The sequence below is a fragment of the Lonchura striata genome, chromosome 3 (genome assembly GCF_046129695.1).
Source record: "Lonchura striata isolate bLonStr1 chromosome 3, bLonStr1.mat, whole genome shotgun sequence".
Taxonomy (NCBI): domain Eukaryota; kingdom Metazoa; phylum Chordata; class Aves; order Passeriformes; family Estrildidae; genus Lonchura; species Lonchura striata.
This window is the reverse complement of record NC_134605.1, coordinates 12042811-12064545: the sequence shown is the minus strand read 5'-3', so window position 1 is coordinate 12064545 and position 21735 is coordinate 12042811. Positions and strand designations below refer to the sequence as shown.

Here is a 21735-nt window from a genome sequence, read left to right as displayed (position 1 = left end):
AGGCGCGGCGCGCTCGCCGCTGACCAATGAGGGCTCGCGGCGCGCTTGGCGGGCCGGTGGTTTGGCGGGAGCTGGCTCGGCCGTGTCCCCGTGGCCATGCTGTGCCGCGCGCTGCTCCGCCGGGCCGCCGCCGCGCCCGCCCGTGAGTACCGCGCCTCCCCGCCGGTCCCGCGCCTCCCGTCCGGTACCGCTCCTTCCCGTCCGGTCCCGCGCCTTCCCGTCCGGTCCCGCGCCTCCCCGTCCGGTCCCGCGCCTCCCCGTCCGGTCCCGCGCCTCCCCGTCCGGTCCCGCGCCTCCCCGCCGGTCCCGCGCCTTCCCGTCCGGTCCCGCGCCTTCCCGTCCGGTCCCGCGCCTCCCCGCCGGTCCCGCGCCTCCCCGCCGGTCCCGCGCCTCCCCGCCGGTCCCGCGCCTCCCCGCCGGTCCCGCGCCTTCCCGCACGCCCTCCCTTCCCCATCCATCCCCGGCCGCCCGCACAGCCGCGGCGGCCGCCTTGCGGCTCGTGGCGCCCGAGCCTGTGGGGTCTGAGGCGCTTACGGTCCGTCTGTCCCGTTGTAGGTCGGTCCTCAGCGCTTCCCCTGCAGCATCTCTTGGACAGCTACCAGTGCAGCCGAGAAGATGACCACCTGTCGTACGGGGGAACGGGAATGCCAGTCCCTCCTTTCGGCTGCACCTTTTCTACAGGTAAATTCACCTCCTGAATGATCTTTTGAGGGGCCAGGGTATAGGTTCTGTTTCAGCAGTTTCTTGTTTTAAAGTGAGCTTGCTCCTGCAGCCTGCTTGCTCCTACACGTGATAAACTTTGGATCGTGGTGCACCTAGATACTGATGGAAAGTATTCCCTCAAAGAAGCAACTATAAAGCATTTATTTTAGTGTCTCTTTGTTTCATCTGTGTGTGTGCTTCAAGGCATGTCCTCTTGGAGATAGTGTGAGGCTACATAGGCGAAAAACTAGGCTTTATTCAAAATATCTAAAAACTATAATAGGGTGGAGAACATTAGGTAGAAATCAGAGGTGGATGGATGTCACCAGGAGTTACACACAGCATTTCCCCATGATGGGGGAAAGGAGTAAGCAATGGAGCTCCTGGATCTTTAGGGCAAAACTTCTTCATTCATTGTACTCTAGTTTTGGCATGAGATTTTACATTTCTCTAAGGTGGCCTCCTTCTTTTCCAAGTCAGATCATGGAAAATGCTGGAGGCTGTAGATGATAGGTACTCTAGAGATAGGAAACTGTAACTAGAAAACTGCTATAGCTGGTGGAAGAGGTATTATCTCAAAAGTTGTTTCTGGAGTCATTTGATTGCCCATGTATAGTCATTTTAGAACGGCACATCTAGAAAAAATGCTTGCTAGTATTTCTGTATTTTTACAGTTAGGTTGCTATGTAAATGCTGTTTATTTCACAGCTTTATGTTTGCTGCATTCCCTATTTAAAACATCTGTGGCTTTCACAAAGAGCAAGGGTAGGATTTTGTATTAGCTACATAATATAATACGCTTCAATTTCTTTTCAGCCCCAAATTTGGAGCACATCCTGGCAGTTGCAAATGAAGAAGGGTTTGTTAGACTGTATGATACTGAAGCACAGACCACCAGCAAGCTCATCTTTAAAGGTAAATGTATAGAAGGTGATCTTCATTTGATGTGACAAGTGTGGGACTTGCTGGAATCAAAGAGAGCTTTTTGCAAGTCCTTAAAACGTAAATTTTAGGCAGTACTTTATTCCTTCTGCATAGCAGCAACACAATGTGCTCTTACTGCAGTAGTAGATGAATTGTTCTGTATTGTCTTTCATGCCTAAGGCAAACTGTTGACAAGATTTCTGATTTCATGACAATCCAGATGTCATTTGCAAAATACCATGCTGCGATGCACTGAACTAATCTTGGCTTTTGTTTTCTTGTTAGAATGGCAGGCTCACTCAAATGCTGTGTTTGACCTTGCCTGGGTGCCAGGAGAACACAGGATTGTAAGTAGTCTTTTGCCATCTCTTTTTTTTAATGCCTTGGCACCTCTGTACAGAAAATGACTTAAGCTTTTTATTTTTCCCTCTGAAGGTCACTGCTTCAGGAGATCAGACAGCCAAGGTGTGGGATGTGAGAGCTGGCGAGCTTCTTGGCATATGCAAAGGTCACCAGTGTAGCCTCAAGTCAGTTGCTTTTTCTAGATTTGAGAAAGGTAAATGTTGGTATTCCCTGTTGTCTGTTTTTTCCTTCTTTACCCCCGGCAAAGTACTTTTAAGGGCTGAAAAAAGGCTTTGGAAACTGACGGGTACCAATAGCACAGGCCTGAGCAGTGACCCAGCCAGGAAAGCAAAACTGTCTAGTTAGAACTCGATGGTGTCCTTATGCTAAAATCAGCACATTGCTGATCTTGGGCAAAGATAGGATATCTGCTTCCATACCCAAGCGTGTGAATATACTTTCCATGAGCTGGTTTCTCTAGTGGGAGTAAGAAAAGGATAGTAAGGGAAAGATAGCAAGTCAAAAAGCATGGAAAAACAATGGCCTGAGTTTTATATTTCCAGGACTGGCATCACAAGTGTTGGGACAGAAGAGCCAGAGGTACATAGGTGCATTGTACTGCATTCAGTTAATTAAATGAATGCTTTTAGAAGGTAATAACACTTTTTTTTCTTGCAGCTGTTTTCTGTACTGGAGGGAGAGATGGAAACATCATGGTTTGGGATACCAGGTGCAACAAGAAAGGTAAATAAACTTTCAAATATGTATCAACAAAGCTTGGTATCTCGTGTAAAAGGACTGCTCAGATGGACTTGTTGGACTGATACTTTTAATTACAATGTAGGCAGCAGAGGCTTCTCAGATAACTTTACTGCTTTAGGTGCTGTAAGAGAATGGAATAGGTATCTCTGTTATATATGTATAAGACATTTCTCTACTTTGCAGCAGTTGATGATGTGCAGCATCAAACCACAGGCTGGTTTGAGAATTCCATGTGTGTAGGTAAAGACATGAGGCTGTATAGAATACATCCCTGCTAGGGCAGTGCAAAGCAGATGAGATAGGAGAGATTGCTTAGGTCAGAGCCATCCAGAGGGGTGAGGAAAAGCTGGAAAGGCTCCTGCCAGAGTAGAAAGGAAGGCAGAAAATGTAAGAAAAAGGAGCTTGTGAGTGCTGGTAGCAACTGAATATATTGTGGGAGCACCTACTATAAATATGTGAGCTCATTCTGCTCCTCTGTTTCCTGGAGCTTTTCCTTCTCCAGCCCCTTCCCCTTATGCCATTTCCCAGTTCCCTGCTCTGCCACACCAGTTTCTTTGCCTGAACATGTCTTGCTCTTCCATCTGTCCCAGGTTCCTTGGCTTTTCAAGCAGGCAAGTGAATGAAAAGTTGACTGACTCCACATGATTGAAGTGGAAGGTGTAGGAAAAAAAAAAGTAGAACAGTCGCCTTACTCTAGTAAGGCAGTACATTTCTAAAGGTAATAGACAAAAGGCTGAACAGGAAATTATAAAATAGAGCACTGGAAATCTTCCAGTGAGTGCAGTTCTGCTTGGGATGAGTGGGTAGAACACTCAGACCGGGATGCATGTGAAAAACAGATAAAGGGGTAATAATTTCCAAAGGCAGTCTGCCTAGATCAGTTTTAGTTTCAATGTTCATGCTACACTGACCTCTGCAGTTTTTTGCACTGTGTTTTTCTCACTGGTTTTGTATATAAGTAATTTTTGTTTTCAGGATGCATGTATGATTTTAAAGGTTAACCTAAGTTACCTTTTAGGTCTAATCCCAAACTGATGCCTGTTTTATTAAAGTGATAGCAAAATTGCATATAAACTACTAATTGAGATGTCTTTGATTTCTTTCAGATGGCTTTTACAGGCAGGTAAATCAAATCAGTGGAGCACACAATGTGGCTGAGAAGCAGACTCCTTCCAAACTGAAGAAGAGGAGGCAGAACCTGAGAGGACTTGCTCCCTTGGTGGTGGGTATCTGGGCAACAAACAAAATGTTCCTTCTGGGGACAGTGGTATTCACAGAATTCTTCCTAAGTAAATGTAGTGAGAAATATGTGGCTTGTATGTGGTAAATGCTTCCATTTACCTTTGCAGAGATAGAGTTTTTTGTCATGGTCATTCACAATGGCTAATTTTAGACATTGTTTAGTTGCCTAACAGCCCACATGCCATAAAAGCCAGCTTTGGGCAAATGCTATGTGAAAATACAGGGGGGATTTTTTTCCCTCCCCAGGGAGGAAAAGAGTGGCTAGCATTCCCATTTTGAGGAGAGAGATAGGGAGAGTTGTAATTTTCTTTTTTTACCCCCTTAATTTGACCAGATAAATTACTGCCTTACTGGAGGAAGACCTGATAATTTTTCATCTATTAAACTTCGAGATGAAGGCAGCTCTCTTATCTGTGAGCTGAAAGGTGTAATCTCAAACTGCTGCCCAAACACTTATCTCTCAGTGGCAATTTCTCTGGTGGGAGTGTTCAAAGCATTGTTGTGTCCTAAATGACATCTGCTGTTTCTATGTTCTGCTGCCTGGCTAGGAGGAGGTTTTCACTGCGTTCACACGGCCTTGAACTAAGCAGCAAGATCTTGCTGACCTTAAAAGAAAATAAAATTCTTTTTTCCTCTCTTTTTAAGGATTTCCAGCAGAGTGTAACTGTGGTGCTGTTTCAGGATGAGCATACTCTTATCTCTGCAGGAGCTGTTGATGGGTAAGGAGGGAGGATGCCTGCTTTCCTGTCCATTCTGTGTGCTCAGTGGCATAAAAAGATTGGGAGATTTTCTCTCTAAGACCACTCAGTGGCCAAGAAGGCTAGAGCTACTGCGAAGTGGAATCAGTAGCTATGCTGCCAGCTTGCACTGGCTTTACTTCCTTACTGGAGATTGCAGTACTGGACAAGCTGTGATATGTGGTAAATGCTCATTTTAATCTTAGCTATGGGGCAGAATGAGAGCAAGTCTTCCCTCTCTCTTTTCTCACAGACCTATGAGACCACACATAGACAGACTATTGTTAGACAGCCTTATGGATGTGAGTGGGTGGTCAGAGCCTGGACATGTGTAGGCATGTTTGAGAAAATGTTGCTTTGAGTTACAAAAGATGCATTCTCTTAGGTGCCAGATCTCTTGGAGGGATCAAGCATCTTGGAGCTTGAGCAAACTCTTATTGATCAGCATGGAAATTATCCTCTTGGACTCAATTCTTTAGCAGGTTCCATGTGGTCAGAGCCTTTCTGAGGCAGATAAGATTGACTGTCCTACCTATGGTTCATGACAGAGACTTGCTGCCAAAGAGCAAGTAAAAAAATTGGAAGACTTAATTTTTAAAACTACTTGTCAAGTAAAAATACATCCACATATTTCCTTCTACCAGTTGAAGGAAGTTGGCTTCTAGGCTTTTGTTCTAGCCTGTGTTAGTTACAGAAGGCAGTGCTTCTTCCTCACCCATGGCCAGCAGAGCAATTGTTTGGCTTTCAGCACGGCTCTGCGCTACTCCTGCTCAGCTGTTGTCTCCTTAACACTGGATACTCCTCAGTCATGAGCAACCTGGCTTCCTGTGCTCTTAAAAGGCTTTATCAACATGGAAAGGGAAATTTGGAAGCTGGAAACACTCGTGCTTTTCTGTTCCAGCGTGATCAAAGTGTGGGATTTGCGCAGGAACTACGCCGCTTTCCGTCAGGACCCGCTGCCCCTCAGGTCCTTCTGCTACCCTGGAACCAGCACTCGCAAGCTTGGTGAGCACAGGACACGCATTTGTGAGGGTGCAGAGTGAATTTAAGAAGTACTGTCAATGACATTTATCTTTATAGCCAATTGTTGATCAGACTAGCAAACTCTGCAGGGTATTTTGATTACCAATACAAAATTTTCAAGTTGAAGAGTGAACATGCCTGACTTATATCACTGCCCCATGATAAAAACTTGCAGAAGCTTCAGCAGTGTATTTTCATAAACAGAGTTGAGGAGCAGTAGAGCTCTTGATGAGGAATTTAGCTAGACATTTTGATATATGACTAAAATTCAGATTGAACTTTCTTTGCATTGTATCTTGCAAAGACAACAGACTGGACTGGATTTTCATGTTACCATCTCTTGAAACTGTTATCAAAAGCACACTTGTTCATGTTTCTCTGTCTTCTTTGTACCTTTAATGCCTCACAATGCTCTGATGCAACACAGTAATTCCTGATGATTGGTCTGATCAGTGTGGTAATGGTCAATGTCACTCCCAAGGAGGTAGTTGTGAAACAATTTGCCTGCAGGGGAAGATTTTTCTTGAACCTGAATCGCTAGCAAATCAGAGAATGGCTTGTTCTATCAAAGCATGAGGTCTCTGCTTCTACAATTGGTTGTTCCTGTCATCTGTTTGAAACTGTCAAATCAATCACTTGCCTGTTCTGAAGGTGCAATTCCTTTCTAAATCCTTTCCCTGAATCCTCAGGGAAATGTAGAAAATGTAGATGTTATTCTAGAAACATTTCTTCTTCAGTGAGTGCTCTGTCAAACATAGAAACTTTATCATGACAATCTCATACATGATACAGATCCTTTCCAAATTTCCTTCTCTGGGCATTTGAGAATGTCTCTTTTCCAAATTTTTTTCTTCTGAAGAACTTCTGTCTTTCTCTGTAGGATATTCTAGCCTGGTTTTGGATTCCACTGGTGCTAATCTGTTTGCTAACTGCACTGATGACAGTATCTACATGTTCAATATGACAAGTTTAAGGACCACTCCAGGTAAGCATGATATCTGCGGAAATAGCTGCAAAAAACATAGATGTTCCAGAGTGTAGAAAGGCAAGTTTATCCCTCCAACAGAGAGAGACAGAGACCAGGTTCAACACTTGAAGGAAACCTGTTCCATGCTCTTATCTCTAAAGCTATGCAGGACAGATCCACATTTTGTGTTAAGCCATCCACATAAAATTAATAGCAGATAAAGGTTTACCCAGACAGAGAGTGATGGTAGTTTGCATGTTAACTCTAGTTATCCAGTGAGGAATGGCTGCTATCCAGCCTGAAGCAAGTTTGAACCCTCTGCTTACTGGCAGTCACTGATTTGTTAGATTTTTAGATATTAGTCCACTGAAAGTGATCACCCAGTAACTTCAGATATTTTAAGGTGTCTTTTCAGTTTAACTTAGAACACAGTTTCTGGAAGAAAGGATCCACAGCATATTGAGGTGCTTTATCCTTTCAGATTCCTTCAGCTCTGAATCTGTGACCTTTACGTGCACAAGATGGCCCTGAGCCTTTGGTGCACGAAGCTGCTTTGCCATAGGCTGGTGGCAAAACTTGTTAGATGCATTCCAGCCAGACACATAATTTATTTTCCATTGCCTTTTCTCAGTCTCTCAGTTAACTGAAATTAAATGAACAATGTGTCCTTCTGTCTGCTCCTCAGGAAGGCAGTCTGGTGGGTGGGAATGCTTCCAGAGCAGAGAAGTGCTGCGAGTAGGAAATATTAATAGCTTGCTTGTTGAGGCTGACCCCGGGTGCTGCCACTGGATGCTCTGCGGGGATGTCCCTCACAGGAGCAGCTCTGGCCAGCACAGCCCTCGGTCGGCCTCACGGAGCTCCTGCCTGTGTGTGCAGCCGAGGGGAGTGGCCCTGGCTCCAGCTGCACGGAGAAACCAAGGGGAGCATCCCCAGCTCCAGGTGCACTGAGAAACCAAGGGGAGCATCCCCAGCTCCAGGTGCACGGAGAAACCAAGGGGAGCATCCCCAGCTCCAGGTGCACGGAGAAACCGAGGGGAGCATCCCCAGCTCCAGCTGCATGGAGCGGCCAAGGGGAGCATCCCCGGCTCCAGCTGCACGGAGAAACCAAGGGGAGCATCCCCAGCTCCAGGTGCACAGAAAAACCAAGGGGAGCATCCCCAGCTCCAGGTGCATGGAGCGGCCAAGGGGAGCATCCCCGGCTCCAGCTGCACGGAGAAACCAAGGGGAGCATCCCCAGCTCCAGGTGCACAGAAAAACCAAGGGGAGCATCCCCAGCTCCAGGTGCATGGAGAAACCAAGGGGAGCATCCCCGGCTCCAGGTGCACGGAGCATCCCCAGCTCCAGGTGCACGGAGCAGCCGAGGGCAGTGGCCCCGGCTCCAGCTCCATGGAGCTCCTGTGCCGCAGCTCCCGCAGAGGGCAGCGCCCGCCTGCCCTTGCGCCGCCTCAGCGCCGCTGCAGCTGCTCCTATCCAGCACTGGGGCAGCTCTTGTTCCACGGGAAATCCTCCTGCGGCAGCACTTGCTGCCTGGTTCAGGGGGGATTTGCTGTCTGATGGCCACTGCACTGTGAGAGCTGTGGGCAAAAAAAAAATCCAAGGGGTCTTGCAACTCTTCACAGGCCACCGAAGGCAGCCGTGCATCCTCTTGGTCTGTGGGTTGTTTTCTCTTAAAAAGGGCTGGAGGAGAGGGAGCCAGCCCTGCCTGGGGCTGCCCTGGGGAATCTGTGCTTTGTGTCCCAGGAGAAGACAGGACACGGTGCACTCCAGATCCCACTCGGCTCTCGTGCCAGCGGAAGGCTGTGCGCTAGGGGAATGTCAGCCATGTGGGGTGATGGTTTCAAGGCTTTAGCAAACACTACTAAGGTTCTAAATGCAGGAGAGCGTGACTGATGAAATACAAGTTTTATTGACGAAATAAAGCTGATGGCAGTGGGAGGAAGGAGCAGCCAGTGCCTTTGTTGCCACCTGTGTGGAAGAAGGCTCCGGCTTCGGGGGTTGTTGATGGAGCGGGACTGGTGATGGTGGCTGAGGGAGGAGGAGACAGGGAACCTGAACCAGAGGAGTGGGGCAGCCCTGCTGAGGGCTAAACCTGCTTGTGATATGGGTCAAGGTAGACCTTTAATGAAACTCCCATTGGTTTGTTTGGGAAGCCTGAAGGGCTCCAGCTGAATAATAAAAACTTCCTGCTGCCAGAGCCCCAGAGCAAGGGAGCAGTGCAACCACTTTCTCCAAAGGATATGTGGCTAGGCAGGAAAAGCTTGTAAGATCAGCCCGCCTTGCACAGCTGACTCCAGGGCTATGCATTGAGTGGGCTTTTACTTATTTTTTTATTTTTTATTCACAGTGGCAGTGTTCAGTGGACACCAGAATTCAACCTTTTACATCAAATCCAGCACCAGCCCAGATGACCAGTTCCTGGTCAGTGGCTCAAGTGACTGCAACGCTTACATCTGGAAGGTGAGGCAATGGGGGGAGCTGCTTTTGCTTTTCATGTTCATACAGAACACTCCTTGCTTCCCAATCCTACTCAAAGCAGCATGGGGTTAGCTCCTGGCCTGCAGTGTGTATATTGCTGTCCAGGCTTCATGTAATTGTTTAATGCAAAACAGAGCTAACCTCCTGCCATCAATACATCTCTCATCACTGCTGCTTATTGCAAATTGCTGTTCTTAATCTGGTTTTAATGGGCATTAAAATCCTCTTTCAGTCCTGTTGATTCAGACAGCTATGACAAGTAGACAGACAGTTCTTGGTTCATAGTTAGCAATGGAGCACATTAGCAGAAACCTAAAAGTTTAATTGTTTTAAAGGGCACTCTTTCCCTCCACCTCTCCCTTTTCCAGCTCCTGCTTCAGACATAGCTTTTTCTCATGCTTAATTTACAGTAGTTAAAGCCTTTGTACTACAGCAAGGGCTCAGCCAGAGCCTTTAGCAAAATTCCAAAGCACTGTCTGACAACTGAGGGGCTTCACTGCTTAACATCTTTGCAGTGACATGTAGGAAATGCAAATACCACCAAAATAACAGCAGGCACCTCAGAATAAGGCATGCTGCAAGTTCTGTTCTTCATGTTCCTGATGTGGAAGAGTGGACTTACTGAAACAGAATAGACAGAAAACACAGGTGACGGCCTATGTCAGGTTTGGGATAATTTTTAGGGAATGTTGACGTGCATCCATTTCACAATGAGTTTGAAAGTAAGATACAAACCTCTCAGAGAAGAGGTTGTGGTTTGAGCACATAGCCTCTTTATTTTGGAGAACACTTGGAAGCAGGCTGAGTTGCTCACTCAGTGGAGGCAGGAGTGTGGTAGCAGGATTACTTATGCCAAGTGGTGTAATTTTAACCTTCCTCGTGTTCTGTGCAAATTCAGCAAAAATGCCTGTGTGAACTTGAGTTGCATGTTCTGTGTTCATGTGTTTAGATACTTTCTTGGAACATAGGCTGGGACTCAGTTAAGAGTGTTCAAGGATGTAATTATATCTCAAAATTTAAGTGTTTGAGCACATTTAAAATGCATTCATGTACAGAAGGCTTCTGTTGCTATCACATATGAGTGACAGATCGTATTGCATACTTATAAAATAAATCATTAGATGGTTACTTTTTATTTTAATACTACAGTCATGTTAGAAAGTGGGACTTCCAGTGCATTTGTCTCTTTCAAGATCTGTCATATTCAGAGGTTTCTTAATTTAAATGTTGACAGATTTGACTCTGAAACATATGTATCTTTTCATGGCATGAGGACTTACTATGCTGTGAAGAAAACCATGATTAGATGATGCATGAGTAGTTAACAGGTAATGTTGTAAGGATCTTAATGAAGAGCTCTTTCTGTATCTAGAGAGGAATTAAATGCAGAGGAAGACCTTTTCCACTTAGACGATTTCTTTGAGAAACTTTTGCAGCAATGCTAAGTTTGTGTTTGGGTGAGAAACACTGTAGATAGAAGTTATTGCTGACAAGGATGCTGTTTCAGTCTGTTTTCATATATAAGTCACTTCCAGGCAATGAATACTTCCTTTATTGTGCTGGGTTTGTTTTTTTTTTTTAATTAGAAGTTCATCAATTAATGAACTCTCACTCTCGAACAACCATAAGATTATACAAGCTGAAGAGCAGAGAGGTTTTTCCCCACAAAGGTGGTACCTATCTGAGGTACCTTCCTGGTAATAAAAAAAATACCATTTGTAGATTTGTTCTTCCATTGTTCTTTCAATCCTTTGATGTGGATCACTCCCAGGAAACCTATCAAGTTACACTTTGGTGTGTTTGGAAAGGAGGTGCTTCTGTATCACATGGTGCACAAAGCCATAGACACCATTTTATGCTATATCTTGAAAATGGATTTAACAGCTGTTTCCAGTGAGGAGAGTAACTAAAAAAGGTCTCATTTCCTAGGTTTCTCTTTTTAACCTTTCCACAATAGGCCTCACTTCCCCAGTATCCTGTCAATTTGGGCACAAAAATCAGCCTGTGTGTGGCTAATTATGACTTAACATGCAGACTGCCTGAGAGCCTTCTGCCAAGCACAGTGGTCACAGCCATAACTCTGCACTCTTCTTGATTTCACAGTAATGTAAATTTGGTATAGTTCCTTTAATTTACAATGCTATGGTGTAAAACCATGGGGTGCTAGAAAGAGTAATTCCCTTCCTCTGCTTTCTAGCAATCAGTGGCTACTGAGCCACTGTTTTGGCTGCTATGAATGTATAATAGCAAGACTGGTATTAACCGTAAGTGAAAGTGTTCTCTTCACCAAGATCTCCTGTTTATTACCTAGATAGGGATTTAATTTCCATTGCATGTTTTGGCACTGAAGGGAATGCTCTGACCAAGGCATTTAGTGGATCTTTAGTCAAGTGGTTGCCTCTATCATGCCAGGGGGAAAAAAGGGTCCTGTTAAGATGAACCTGTTTGTATCAAAAAAACTTAAGTTCTGAAAATGTTTTGCAGGCTGTGGTAGATGATCTATAAGAGAAAAATGTTTGTAAATCACAAGCCTTCCCCAAATTCTTGAGTCTTCCTTTGAAAGCTGTATTTAATGTCTACTCCTGTTCCCAGACAGTAAAGGATGGTGACTCACAGCTCCAGAAAGGACTGCCTGCTGAAAGCAAGCAAAACTTGGATATAATCTCTGTGTGTGTGTTCATGTGTGTGTGTTTTCTCCTTTGGGCCACTTAATGCTGGTTTCAGCTCTGTCTGTCACTTACAGGGGCTGGAGTCAAAGATAAGTAGCAATACTATAGAACAGGAGAAAGATTTTTATGAAGAGTGTGAGAGAAATGGAGATCAGCTGAATGATTGTGAGTGATTGAGAGAGGATTCCTGTGAACTCTTAAGAGGGTCTCTGGTCCAGCTGATTGGTTGGAGGAGGAACAGGCACTTGGCAGTTGCACAAATGCCAGTTCTGAAGCCAGTGGAGGTTCTTCTATGGGATTTTATTGGCAGTGGTTTCATTTAAATAAACCATTGACCTGTGATTGGGACATTGGTAAAATAGCAGCAGAATATATTTGCCTAACCCAATTCAAAATAAGAGCCTCCCAACATCTTCACCTGGAACAGGTAGAGGTACTTAAAATGCTTGTTTCTTGCTTTGGGCTGTAAACTCTGGAGGCAGAATTCCTGTGTGTAGCAGGAATTGAACAAGTTTCCATGAGCTGCTGCTTAGGACTTCCTCAGTTGTTGCCTCATGATGACAGGCTGAGCGCATTTGGTTTATGCATTTCATACAGGAAAGCTGGGAAGTATCCACCTATTTCACAGGTGGGATATGGGGGTTTTTTTGGAGTTGTGTATTAGGCTGTGTGCCTTCTGACTGTTTGCTTGTTTTTCTGTGGAATGTTTAAGGTTTCTGAGCCCAGCCTTCCTCCATGGATACTCGTTGGTCACTCTCAGGAAGTTACCTCCATTGCTTGGTGTCCTTCAGACTTCACTAAGGTTTGTTTCCTGCAAAATGGTTTTTACTGTGAAACAATACATCTGATGTGACAACATCTGCTTTTCAAAATGGCAGCAGCATTTGTTGTTTTGGGAGGAAATTTTTTAGTCAATCAGTTCTAAAATGTTCATTTAGGAGACAGTAATCCAACCATATCATATTAGCACAATGTATCAGAACCTTTTTATTCTTTTCAGGTAATTTAGGCTGAGAAATCCTAAGAAATTGCAAATCAGTAAAGACCTCTCCTGATCAGAGCTTGATACTACCTATAAGGAACAAAACAGTGAAATCAGGACTTTCATAAGCCAAAGTCTTGTTTTGTTGTTCCATATTCACATCTTCCTTTCCCTCTGACCATTGATACATCTGCTAGTCTTGTACAGAGTGGCAAGAAGTTTTGAATGCCCTTTAGAAACATATGGACTCTTTTCATTGTGACCTCTTTTCAAAATCTGAGCTGCTTTTGTGACAAAAAGAGCCTCCAGTGAAATTGGGTCAGTAGTTATGCACCAGGTCTCACTAAAAGGAAAACAACTGAAGTATGAAGTCAGTTCAAAAGTTTGGCCTAGCTCAAAACTAGAAATAACCCTGAAAAATCCTGAGCAGTGTCCTAATGATAGACAGAGTTTCTTCCACCCCACAATGTTAAAGAAGTCAGCTTCTTTCCCTAGCTTCCATTGCAGCACCAGGGCTTCCAAAAGCATTACAGTGTAGGAGGGTGGGAGTCTTGCAGGGAAACAGCAGAAATTGTTCTCGTTGTGTAAGATGCACAATACGAGAACTGGCATTTCAGATGAAATCTGTGATCTAGAAGTAGCCCAGCATCCTGATCAGATGTGTTGGAAATGCAGACCAATTCAGCCTTTCAAATTGTTACTGACACAGGGAGGAAATACTCAGCCATTGTTCAGATGCCAAAGCACGAGGAGAAGTGGAAAATATGGAGCTAAGACAGGTCAGGAAGCTGCTTGGTGTGATTTGAGGAGCAAGGTTGCTTTTGGTAGGGACAACATTGGTGTGACAAAAGTCAGAGTAGAGACACTTTCCCCATTCTGATTGCTATGAACTTTTACCAAAGCATTTCTTTTTTCTTTCTACTGGTTGATTCCCTGCTGAGTCACCAGCTAATCTCGCATGAAATATGGGTTAGATGGGTGCTGCTCCTTTGCTCAGGATTCCAGAGATCTTGTTGGAGCACGTGATGCTGCAGCAGGGCTCTAGAGCTGTGTTCCTGGCAGAGCTGGGTTCTCTGCCAGATACTGCTGATATCTGACTCTGAAGAGATAGCACAGCTCATGCAGCAGCCATCCAATGTCACCTTCTCAGTGTGCTGCAAATGTTTGTCCCTAGGCAGAAGATGTCCTCAGCAAAAGAGGCAGATTAAGATGCAGGAGCACAAAGGATCATGGTGGTTTTGTCTACCAAGGGTTTGAAATCCCAAAATGTGCTGTGCCAGTGTCTCTCACATAGCCATGTGGAGCAAGTGGTTGGTGGTGACGGAGATTTCTAGAGCTGAAACACATGGATGCAGCAGCCTTGCCTGCTTTAAAACAGATACTGCTGCCTGGTGCAGTAATGAAATAGAGTTGGGTTATTTTCATTGTATAATGGCCTGTCTTGTACCCCTTCAGCCAAGCTTCACCATCATTCATATTGGTGTGGTGTGTTGGATGAAACTGTTCAGTTCACTCAGCCAGTGATCCATAGGATGTGCCCTGGTTACTCTAAAACACAAATTTATACTTAGATTGCCACGTGCTCTGATGACAACACTGTGAGGATTTGGCGTTTACAACGTTGTCCTGAGGAAGAGAAATCAGTATCCAGAAAAGCCAACTTGGTGGGTTGGGTCACTCAGAAGAAACCAGAAGAACAGCATGGAGCAGGTAAGGCCCCTGAGCTATCTTGCTCTGCAACACAGCTGCTGCATTTTGTCTGTTCTCTGTACCAACAAAAGCCTTTGGCTTGTCTTAATAGCCTTCTGAGGTTTTTCTCATATTAGATAATTATTCATATAGCCAGACAAGCACTTCTACTTGTAAATACTTCTGCCATCAACAGGACAAGCTGGCTGAAGTAGCTTACAAGTATGGCAGAGTCTGCATGGCCAGACTGCAAAGCAAATATTCATTGACACAGCTTGTTGGACAGCCAGATCTTCAGTGGGTTTCAGCAGTGTTCAATAATTGTACAGCCAAAGGAGATGTCACTGAAACTCACTTTTTTTTTTCCTTATCGAATACTGAACTGAGAACAGTAAGATCATATGCCTTTTTCAGTTTGGTAGTTTACCCAACAAAGGGCTGACAGCACATATAAAGTCTTGGAACTCTGACCTGTTTGCTTCTGCCAATAGCTGAAACATACACAGAGTGATTTCTCAGGTGCAGTTATCAGTATTGTCTTTCTTCAGGTTCAGTCAGTGGTACTGACCATATACCGCCAAATGAAATGCTGTGTAGTGAAAGCACTCAAAAAAACCATTTAGACAGTTGTGATCATTGTAATGTCCCAGAATTGATAATCTATTCATGTGTTAAGTCTAGTGAACAAATCCAGTACCTTTCTACAAAGTCTGGGCACTCAGACAAGTTATACAGCATGTTCTGAGCTGGCAAGCAGATGTGGGCTCTGTACAGAAGGGAGTCACTAAGCAGGTAGTACCCTAGAGCAGAGGAAGGGAACCCTGATCATAATATTAACTTTGATTTGTCTATAGCCTGCATTTTGTTGCAGTAGAGTAGGTGAAAAGAGGAGAAGTGCCCTCCCCCCAAAGTGAAGTAAGATGAGCCTCCTCTGTAGACTACCTCTGAAGCTAAGAATACAATAGCTTCCCAGCAGCTGCTGCTGTGACTTCCTGCATTCCACCTATCTTTTCGAGCCACCCTCCAAATGAATTTAATCTTGGCTAGCACAAATAAAGGCTGAAGGTCTCCAAATCCCACTAATGGGATAACATTACCTCTAACCTTTCGCCAGTGAGCAACAAGTCTAGCAGGAAGTGTGCAGGACAATGGGAGGGAGAGTGCCAGGACCACTACATAGCTGGTAATTGTTTTGTGTGTGCAAAATCGTTTTGTGTGTGCAAATTGTTTTGTTTTTTGAGTCTCCTCAGAGAGGGCTCAAAAATACCTTCAGGTTTTAGTGCCAGGAAAACAGAAGTAAGCATAGGTTTAGACTACAAACATGAGATCTAAAGTATCTTATACATGAAAATGTTACAAGTCAGGTTTGGCAATAATACCAGAAAAAAATTACTTATTTCTCCTTGCTCTTGCTGCATTAAAGTAACATGGAGGGAAGAGGAAGTACACAGACACTGCTAACACAAGAGCAGGCTTCCTGCTGACCTTGGCTGTTGAACACAAAACATGAGCTGTTAGAATATAGGAGTTATCTGCAGAGACTAATTCAGAGCTGGCAAGCAGAGGACTATTTCAGACCTGCTGGGATGATCCTAGGTAGTTCCCCACCTATTTCTGATGAACAAATGATGAGATCTAGGTTGTGTATTGATTTTGACCTATATAATCAAGTGTAGCAACCAGTTTCCTATTTGGCAATTACTTTTGTGGTTTCTTTAAGTTGTAGTACTTTCTCTGTGGTTTTATGTAACCAAATTTCTGGAGTAGGCCTGTGCATGGACAATTTGTGATTCTTAAATTTGGAGATTGATAATACCACTCTAGAAGACTTGTGGCAGAGAAGGTAGGAAACATCCAAAGTAACCTGCTTTGGTGTGATGCAGGTCTACTGCAGGTATTTGCAGCATTGTACCATGTGCAGTGGCAGCATAAATAGAAACATCTTGAAACCTGAATAATGCATTCAGTCTTAGACAAAAAAGCCTGATCTTCATATTCTTTATTTCAAATTTTTGTTTGCTTCTTGCCATGACACTCATCCTACTCCCAGGATAACTCTTTTTCAATTTTCTGGTGAGTCCACAGCATAACTTTCAGACTGGTTTGGGATTCAGAGTGCTTATACCCAACTAGTCATTTAATATTTCTGCTGAGTGAATTTGTAATAGTCATTATGGATCAAGAGTTGCTGAGCTTGCTATTTCCTTCCCCTCTAGGAGCTTAGATTTTTGAGTGCAACTAATTTCCCAGATGAGTTATTATTGTCTTGTAAGTGCTCATTAAACCAAAGATTAGGAGAAGAAATGTTGGCAGTTATATTTGCATAGCCCAGATTGAAGCAAGTTGTTATGAAGTAGGATGTTTTATCAGGAGCTTTTAACTCTGTTTTTTGTGTTGAAGTTATTTGTAGTGGGATCCTTTAATATGGGATCCTATTCAGTTTTGTTCTCATGCAGCAGTACTTGCATTTTGGATACTAGTTAGATAATACAGTAAAAGGCTCAGAAGAGGCTTAGTATGGTATATAGCCAGGCCTGTAGGTGCTCACTCAACTTGTTGTTTGTGAGACAACCCAGCATTGTAAAGAAACTGGCAGGTTGCTCACACTAGACTTCTCATTGTTCTAATGAAGTGCTTTATAGTGCAGTGCTAGTGCTCAGAGTGGGGAGTTTGGATTAAACCCCTGGTATACACAACATTTTAGTGCTCTTGTGCCCAGTAGTGGAAGTGCACAGAGTAACTTAAGGCATTACCCCATTCAATTGACTGGTGTTTTCTAAGTGTTCAAAATTTCTCTTTTACAAACAGGGGCATTTGCATCTTGGCTAGTGAACTCAGAAGCCACTGTGAAATACCTTTTCAGGAATCATTTGTTGAGAGATTTTATTTCCTTTGGAATTAAGTCCTTGTTCAGTAGGTGAAGAATTTCTCAACCTTTCCTGGGTGTGGTAAAAAACTACCATCTGTATTTTAATACAACATTGCAGAAAGTCCTCCAGCAAAAAGGCAAGAAAATGAAAGTATGTTCTTCACTAAAAAAAAATCTTTAAAATCTGCAGCCAGTAACACTTGACGAGGAGCACTATTCATGTGCGAGGGTATCACAGTGTAAGGCTTCCTTGGTACTGAAATTAACCGTGGGACTTGCTTGCAGTACCTTTGTCCCTCAGCTCATTTATGGAGCTATTAAATATGCAGGACAGTTGGGGACCAGCCTTTTTGCCAGGTAGTTGTCTGGAAAAGCAAAATCCAAAGCTGCAGCAAGGCTAGATACACTTGGAAGATTAAAGTTTGTTTTGTCTGTTCATTATGGCTGTAGCTCATGTAAGAGCACTCACTGCCAAAGAGATAGATATCAGACATTGCACAAATGTACTGCATTATGCTTTATCAGTGTGATACAGGATTTTATAACAGACTTGTACCAGTTTAACCAAAATCAGAGGGATTTATACAGCTTCTTAGTTCAAAAGGGTATATCTGACCCACAGGGTCAGCGCTGATTCATCTCCTGGTTAGAAGTGGTTTCTAAAAAGACTGTCCTTAACTTGTTGTTCTGTGTTCCTCATCAGACTACTTATTTTTCCCCTCTCAGGGCCACCAGCCAGCCCACAAAGCCCTCCTGCCAAGGCTGTGACAGCAGGCAGCGTGTGCATTTCCTCACCACGGCCTGCTGCCTGTGCTCCCACTCACTCCGGAGACCTTCCGCTGCCCACCAACACTCCCACAGTCGCTCTCAAAACCCTGACTGCCACAGCCTCCACCCCAGCCAAGCCACCTGGAGCCAGCCCCTGTGCGTCCCCCAAACTGATCCCTTCCTCCAAAATGTCCATCAAACACTGGGTTACAAGGACTCCGTGCTCTTCTCCTCCAGAAGTGGAGAAAAAGGCTCCTTCTCCTAGAAAAGCCCTGGCAGAAGTCAGCCAGGGTCTCCTGGAAGCTGCTTGCCCTGCTCAAGTCCCACACTCACAGTTTGAAAAGAAGGCCAAGAGAAGGCTTGACTGCAGCAAGGAGGCTGACGCGGGGCAGAAGTGTCTGCAAGGCTGTAGCTGTGTGACTGAGCTGGACCATGCAGCTAAGAAATCCAAGCTGAATTTATGTCACTTGGTTCCAGACCAGAAAGCTTCTGATGAAGACTCTCTCAGCCTGGCTGAGTTCTGTAATGACCATGAAGGCTCCAGCCATAGCCCAAAAGAGCCTTCCCTTTCTGGAAGCCACATTAATCCATCAGGCATTCAAACTTCTGCCCATCATTTCAGATCTCCACGTGGGAAAGACACGGATGTAGTAGATAAAGAGAACAGTTCTCCTGAAAGAAAAAATTGGTTGTCTGCTCTGGGAGAGAAGCTACGGACTGGCAGACCTGGCAGCCAGAGCACATCAAACAGCCCCCTGTCATCCTGCAGTCCTGGTGCCAAAAGACAAGAGCCTGTGGCAGTGGCCACTTCACCAAAAACTGTAAGTAGGGCAGACATCATCATGAAATAAGTTATCCCTAGCTGCCACTCTCCCTTTGTTTGTTCTCTCCTGCTCAGACACAAAGAATTACCTGATCCCTTTGACTATGGACAAAAGGGATGATTTCTGGCCTAATAAGCCGGATTCATTAATGCTTTTATCTGCTAATCCTCTCCATGCAGGAGCAGAATTTTTATGATGTGTCCTTCATTTTCAAGGGACTAAAGGCACACAGGAGCTCAGAGATCCTTGCAGCTCCCAGCTGGATGTTTGAAGGATGTAGCTGTTTTCTTAAATACAGCTCTACTCTGAGAGGCACAATAATGCCAACAGCTTTCCTGGCAGATCTCCTGTTTGTGTGTTCACCATCACATCTTCCTGTTTATGCTACTGGAAAGCCACTTAAACATTGGAATAAAGAGCTAAATTCTCTTCCAGCTCAGGTAGCAAAAGAATTTGTTATCCATGTTAAAACTGTAGGGCATCAAATAAATGCCTTCAGTTCCTCCAGTGAAAAACTAGAAGAAAACAAGAAGTGTGCAAGAGTGAGAGGGCAGGATTTGACCTGCACCATCTTACTTTTGGTGTACAGGAAGCCTGGCACAGAGCTCACCCTAGAATCTGAAATTCAAGTTAAGCTTTTAAAGCAGCTAAAAGCATTGGCATGAGGGCTTAACTAGGAAATTACAGTTATGTTTTTTAAAACAAACCAAACTTGACTTGTCCCTGAAACTGGACTCGCAAGTTGTCTAGTGTCTTTGATAGAGTCTCATTTCACTCAACATTAGGTAAATTTTCAAACATCAATTTTTAGTTGAACTCTTGAATATCTGATGCTAAAATTGTTAGCATCATTGAGGCTTATCTCATTTCTTACCTGATTTCATCCCTTCCAACACTTCTATCAGATATGAACTGGGCAAACCACCAGTCCTGAAGTTATTTATAGCAGCTGGACTCTTCATGTTGGGGTTGTACCAAGAAATCCTGGTTACAGGAACCCTACAACTTGTGACTATTGTACACGTTTAGACACAAGACAGAGAGGTTTTCCCTGGATAAAGATTGCTATAGAACAATTACCTTTCCTGTCCAGTATGCTCTGTTTCAGATTTTGGGATGCTCCTGTGTTGTTCTCAGAGCCTGAGGAGATGCCAGGAATGCCCAACAGCATTCATTGAATTTGCTGTATCTTGAAAATCTGCAGCTGTCTTACCTGCTGTAGGGAAGCTGAAACTGCAGCTGGAGTGCATTTCTCATGGCAGTGGGACAACCGTAGGATTTAGACAGTGTTACCTTTGAGGCAGATTGTAGTAAAGAACCTTTCATGTACTTTCTTAGCTGGGAAGCTGAGCAAATTCTAGCAGTGATGGAGGGGAGACTTTTGAGATTCCTGCAGCATATGAGCTGTTCACCTAAAAGTGTTTCATGCTAGTTTTGGTTTTATTTCTTGCTAGGCTGCAGCCACTTCAGTGTCCATGAGGAAGATCTGCACATACTTCCACAGAAAGCCACAGAATGACTGACACAGCGTGCGGCGCTTGCACCCGAGGGATGTTGACACCAGGGTATCAAGACCAGACTTACCAATGCCAACAACGATGCACCAGGATTACACAGTTTGTTGTCAGACCTTCATAGACTTGAGGTTTTAGTCTTCCCATTTTTAAAGCTGTTATCAGATGAAGAGAGCGGAGTGTGTAAATTCTACACAATACTTAGTCACGGTCTCTTTCTGACTTAGGGTATGTATTTTTTTATAAACAAAGTATCTTTCACATGGCACCTGTTCTACTCCAAAGACAGCTCTGGTGTGTATTGTTGACAGGCACATATAGCTTGTCAGTTTATGTTACTAATCTGCTGTTCAAACTGCTACTACTTAAGAGTACTGTGTAAATCATTGCACTCTCCTGAAAAGTAAGTGTTGGAATGTGTGTACAGAAATCTGCTGGAGGAACATCTGAGCCCTCTTCATGTTGAATGGCATTTCTACAGTTATTCCTGTAGTACTGCAGTGACTGCCTGCTTCCAGCAGGGAAGTTAGTAATGTGTTAATTAAATCTAAAAACCTTTCAAATAGCCCACATCCCTCTGATGGTGTGACTATGGTGTAAGAAGAGACAAAGTTTTAATCAAGTACATAATGCCTGTACTCCCCTTGCTATCCCCTTTCTTCTCCCACCCTGTAAACTGCTGTATTTACCTACTTAGCTGCCTCTTCAACCACCAGCACTACAGCGCTTAAGACCAAAAGTTTGTCACTTTACTGAAATAAAATACTGACAAGGTGTGTTCAAAGAATTAGTTTGATCCGTCCTAAATAGACATTCCTTAACAGCCCATTGCCAGTCAGCTCTTACAAGTTCAGCCTGTAGCAAAGGCATTAGTAACTGCTTGTAACATACCTTCATAACAGTTTTATAATACAGTAGTTACAAGATAATACCTTGTAAATTGTGGGCGTGGCAACTGACATTTTAGAAAGCACTTGAGAGCTTTTACATGTTAATATTAAAGGCTTTGCCATTGTAAGTTGTCCCCAGTGCTGATAGAACAAGATCACTGAAATGAGATCACTGTCCTGCTGGCTAATGACACTAATTCCTCAGCCATGCTTTCCCCAGGATCTTCTAGTAGAAGACCCCTATCTTATGTTGGAGCGTTTATTCTGTTTTCTGGTGTTACCATTCCCATGAACTTCAAAACCAATCAAACCTTTTGAATCCCTGTTATTTTTTCCACTGCAGAAGAATTGAGGTA

General features: G+C 44.1%; 1 protein-coding gene across 1 annotated transcript; it reads left to right on the top strand.

Moving 5' to 3' along the window:
• Positions 1-96: 96 nt before the first annotated feature.
• Positions 97-20705, top strand: DTL (denticleless E3 ubiquitin protein ligase adapter). Its single transcript, XM_077781781.1, has 15 exons — positions 97-142; positions 556-681; positions 1519-1617; positions 1912-1973; positions 2062-2182; positions 2647-2712; positions 3837-3952; positions 4618-4691; positions 5611-5714; positions 6613-6717; positions 9044-9156; positions 12556-12645; positions 14397-14535; positions 18110-18972; positions 20430-20705. The coding sequence occupies exons 1-15, from the start codon at positions 97-99 to the stop codon at positions 20496-20498; spliced, it is 2193 nt and encodes a 730-aa protein (XP_077637907.1). The 3' UTR covers positions 20499-20705.
• The last annotated feature ends 1030 nt before the right edge of the window (positions 20706-21735 follow it).